The sequence below is a fragment of the Corvus kubaryi genome, unplaced genomic scaffold, assembly GCF_017639235.1.
Source record: "Corvus kubaryi isolate FWS band 111438036 unplaced genomic scaffold, C.kubaryi_AGA036_p1.0 37384, whole genome shotgun sequence".
Lineage (NCBI taxonomy): Eukaryota > Metazoa > Chordata > Aves > Passeriformes > Corvidae > Corvus > Corvus kubaryi.
In genome coordinates this window covers 4,955,813-4,960,938 of record NW_024581126.1, presented here as the reverse complement: position 1 = coordinate 4,960,938, position 5,126 = coordinate 4,955,813, and the positions used below count along the sequence as shown (strand labels likewise).

General features: G+C 38.2%; 1 protein-coding gene across 4 annotated transcripts in view; it reads left to right on the top strand.

The window, feature by feature from the left end:
• ANO3 (anoctamin 3) overlaps nt 1-5,126 on the top strand; it is a 198,434-nt gene that overhangs the window by 112,914 nt on the left and 80,394 nt on the right. For all 4 annotated transcript variants that reach the window (XM_042035651.1, XM_042035650.1, XM_042035652.1 and 1 more), the window contains one exon: nt 3,494-3,630. In XM_042035651.1, coding sequence (XP_041891585.1) covers nt 3,494-3,630 — 137 coding nt within the window. The remainder of the gene's footprint in view (nt 1-3,493; nt 3,631-5,126) is intronic.

Here is a 5,126-nt window from a genome sequence, read left to right as displayed (position 1 = left end):
GAGGACATGGGGTGACAGGACAGTGACCAGTGGGGAAGGTGAGGGGTGGAACAAGGGGACCAGGAACCAGTGGGGTATTAAGGAAAGGAGAACTGTCTAGAACATGGACTTAAAAGGGGTAAAAGGGGGTGGTCTTAGACCTCTGAGCCTGCCCACCAGCGGACCTCCACTGTTTTGGGGTTCTGTGGCACCTTGGTCACTCCTGCGATGCACTCAAGCACTGCAACAGACCGCAACTCCCATTTCCCATCCCCTTGTGTTGCTCCTGCAAATTTAAGTCCAGGAAGGGTGGGTGTCTTGGTTTGAAAGACAGGTGTCTGCTAAGGAAGGCAGGAGCCCCCCTTGGAATGGCAGATGCGACCCCCCTTCCCTCTGAGTTATTATAATTTTGAAGTCAAGGGGCTTTTTAGGCAAAGACGTGGGAAATAGGAATAACAGTTCTTTACTATTCTATATCTATATGTGTATAACCAGTCAAACAAACAACAATAACTATGGCAGTAACAGCAAACAATCACAAACTCAGTCTCAGCCTTCTCGGCTGTCAGGCCCTTTCCCCTTGGGTGCAGTTCCGGTTGCAGCCGGTAGGGGTGCCGGCGGCTCCCAGTGAGCAGGGCAGGTGCGATGGTTCCCCCACGGCTGCAGGGGGCGCTCCGGAGCGAACTCGGGGAGCACGTGGCACTGGTGCCCTGGGATCCTGGGAAGGGATGGAACAAAAAAGCTTCACAAACCCCTGGGCAGCCAATCCCGGTGTCTGGCCGGACCCTTGGCAACAGCAGACTGGAACAGCAGGCTGGAACGGCAGGGACAAGCACAAATCCCGGGTGGCAGATGAGATGTATCCAAATGGGGAACCCCCCGGAGGTCCGGGCAGGCAGAGCGAGCAGGGCTACAATATAGTGAAGGCTCGAAGCAACAGTGGGGCAGGGCGGCCAGGGCCCGGCTGCCTGCGGGGTAGGGAAGGCGGGCTGGGGATCCTGGGGTTTTTCCTCTGACAGAAGGAAAAGCAGCTGACGAAACAGCCTCTCTCTCTGTCCAAACGCCGGGACCAACTGCCCGCACACCCAGGTGAAACAAGAGTAGCCAGATGCACCCCACCCCCATAGGCACCTCTTTTGTTTTTTTAAGTACCCAGCAATTTGTCTCCCCAGCAACACGTATGGGGAAAATTCCTTTAACAGAAAAAAAACCTCAGAGAGCTCCTAAAACCCCAACAATCTACAAACATTTTAGGGGTTTTATTGACATTAGTGTCCAAAACTACATGAACGGTAAGAACAATGCACACTTTTGGATATACTTTTGAAATATGAGTTGTGTGGTATGTGTCTCAGTTTTACATTTTTTCAGACAGGTGTAACAAATGATTATTCAAGTGGAATGTTTAAATGCTAAATATTCTTCCCCTTTTTACTGTATTAATATCATTACATAGTGAGAGAGTGCTTTATGTGCATAAAATAAGTAATCAACTGCTGAAAGATACAATAGCAAGTATCTTTAAATTTTAAATAAGGTTTCCTTGTAATTATAAATTTCTTTGATTTTAAGGGTTGTTTTGCATTTTTGTTTTGCTAAAACAAATTTTGACTACATTTCAGGCAAGATAGAAGGTATCTCTAGGTGAAAGATAATTTTTTTACAGAAGAGAGATGCTGCAATTTAAAATATGTGTCCATGAAAGCATAATAATGTTTAGCAGGTAAAGTGTGTTGAGCACAGAGGGAAAACTTATTAATAACATCAAATTATTTAAAGAAAAAAGTTGTAGAAGTTTTCAAAAGCTTTTTTTTTTTTTAGTACTAGGTGTACTCATAAGGTCTAATCCTCTAAAACTTTCCTCATAAAAATAGACTTCTTAATGTAAGTGTAGTCTTTCTTTCAGCTTAAATGACCTCGTTTAAGTTTCATAGGCCTGTCTCTTCATTTTACTGGCTCCTGATCTTTAGTAAACTAAGAGATCATCAAACCTGGACATAAGTCAAATGTGCAGAATTGCTAAGTACTGTTTCCTACTTTATATACCTACCACCTGAAACCTTCTTTTAACTACATTAATTTTTGTTGAGCAGAGAGTAAGTTGTATATTAAGTCAAAACGTTGTTTAAAATAAATAAAATCCCTGAGTTAGGCACTTTGACAATTAAAACGAGCTATTTTGTATATTAAGAAATCCCATCAGAGATTTACCATGGTTAATATCAATATTAGAAATTATCAAGGGAGTATTTTGTATAATCATTATATAGTAACTAAATTGAAGAAAAAATAGTGCTCAGTAAATGTTCTGGTTTTTAATATTCCATCTCAGAAATGTGAAATGCTTAGGATATGTGAGATAATTGTGGTTATTTTTTTTAAATTTCTGTAGTACTTAGTTTGGCGAATTTAACTGAACAACTTAATGAAAAATACTTAAATGTTGCAGATGAACTTTTATGAATTTAAAATCCATGAAATTCAAGATTGTGGTTCCCACAGCAACCACGACTTGTTTCTTGGCTTCTGTTTAGGGTTTCGAATTACTGGGCTAAACACTGTTCCTAGTCCACCTGACTTTTCCCCTGATGATGTGAAAGCTGAGATGGGGAACTTTACTCAGGATTTGTGGGTAATTTTTTTGTCTGAATATGTTTCTTTTTCCAGTTTGTCCAAGATAATATTGTGTGGCAATGATTATTCCATCTTCTTAATTTTTAACATATTTTTTCAAGACTAGCCATTTTCTAACATTCATTAAAACTTTACAGTCCAACACTGTACAGACATTGCCCTTCATTTTACTCCTGCTGGGTGTATAGGGCAAGTATTGTCATGATTCTCTGATGGACAATATGGGTAAGCTCTGAGGGAGGTCCTCAGTTTCCTGCAGCTCTCTTAGAGTACTCAACTAAGTTTTCATAAAAACGTTAGCTGAGCAGTTGAAACTAAATCCAATGACAAGGAGAACACTTCCTTCATGATGTCCTTCTACCTTCTACCACCATCAGGTACACCTCTTAGTATGTGTTCTGAAGCACCAGAAGCAATATCTTAATGTGCAGATTTTCAAATGCTATATCTGCATGTGTGTAGAGGAATCAGGCATTTCAATTGCTTGTTTAAATTTAAAACATGAGATGTTACTCTGGTCTCCAGGGTGTGCCTGCCTATTTGGTGAAACATCTTGAGCCTCAGCAATTGTGAGTCAAGAAGTTGAATATTCATATCACTTTGTGTGTTTTTTCAACTACTGTAAAGGAGGTTATGGACTTTTTTATTTGAATGCTAATAAAAAACCATTTCTATAGGCCTTCTACTAAAAATAGCAGTCACTTCTAGTTTAAGATAAACATGGTAACATTTCAAGTATAAAGCTTTTACAGGAAAAGAAATATGTTATTAAAAAGTGTATACATAAAATGAATACTCAACTGTGGCTGTGATAATGCTGTTCATTTCTGTCTACTATAATCTAAAATGAGCCCATTGTTTTCTTCTGGTTTTCCTTCAGATGTAGGAAAGGATAAAGATACATATACAGATGATTCAGAACATGGGAATTATGATGCTCGTACAGATCAGTCATTGCTTATTCAAAATAAGCTCGCCAGGCAGAAAACAGAACCTCGAACTAAATCGTCTTTAAAGGTAATGGACACAGAATTCTATTAAATTGTATCGACTGTCAGAATGTGCTTAAATATTTTTAAAATGCAATTTTTAAAGCAGTACATATGTTGCAGCCTAAATAAATGGGCTTCTCATGGTAAGAAATTTTGGTGGCTCCCAAATTGTTGGAAATGATAAAATTTCTAAAATAATTTTAGTTAATGGTTTTAATTAACTTTTAATTAATTGTTTTAATAAATCGTAAGCAGTGAGTTAAGTCTTAAATCACTTTTAGTTAGCATTTAGCAAAGTTGTCATAAGCTGCTATTGTGGAAACACAACTTGATAAAATGACTGAAACTTTTGAGTTTTGTTAAACTAACCTTGATGTGCTTCAATGAAGAAAGCCTGGGAGAAGAGAGATGCATTGCTGAAATTAGATACAAGGAGTGCAGAATTTATGGATCACAAGGTCATTTTGCAGAAACCGGAAGATAAAGAAGAGACTAAGTATATGTGCTGGAAAGTCCCTACTGGAGGAAAAAGATACTAAAAAGATTAAAAATATGGACTAATTAGGATGTGCAGAGAGAAAAAAAAAAACAATTAAGGGTAGAATATTAGTTAATGAAAAAGAATTATGTAATTTAGAACTAATGAACATTAATTTCTTTGTTTGCTAGAAGTGTATAAATAGGTTAAAAAGTTTTGTATCATTGTCTCTTAGGAGGCTGGAATTTTGTTTGCCACACACACCTCCTGGCCAAGAATAAAATAATGCGTTACTTGCTAACACTAAGAAGACAGTGTAAGAGGATTTTATTTTTCCTGATGATTTTGGAGGTGTTGGCGATTGAGAGACGGGATGTAGCTTGATGCAAGCAAAAGCCGTTTATTGTTTCTACAGCATGGCTTATATACTCTTTCTACTACCTTAGTGAAAACTACAACATTCATGTTTCCTAGCAACATTGATTAACCACCGTCTTGTATGATTACCTTTAAACAAGACACAGTGTAATACATAACGTTCCTTTTACTTTCTTTGAATTCTTTTTTGCTGTTCCCAGGGCTTGTGGCCCACTAAGGTTAAAATGTCCATATGGCCTACAAACTCTGCAGAACTTTCTGCTCGACTTCCCAACTGTCTCTCCATATGGAGAATGTTAGTAACAATATTATAGTTTGACCAACAGAATCAGTGAATGGAATTCTCTGTACTAAAAGCAAGCAAAATTATACAAAATCAAGGATTCTCATGTTTTTTATTGATGCATCTAAGAGGCAGTAGCCTTTTTCCAATAGATTTATTTGCACAGAATTTAGGATATAGGATTCTGGGCATGGAGTGGAATTCATATTATCTGGAAGGCCTCAAGAAATTCTGAGAGTTTAGAAGAACTAGCTTCATGTAGCAAATGGTCAGTTGAGAGTGATCTAGCTAGAGTATAAGATCCTTCTTCTAAGCAGTATCAAAATGATATCTAGTGTACTAGTTTGAAAACAAACCAGTGGGAGGCACTAAGTCAGAATAA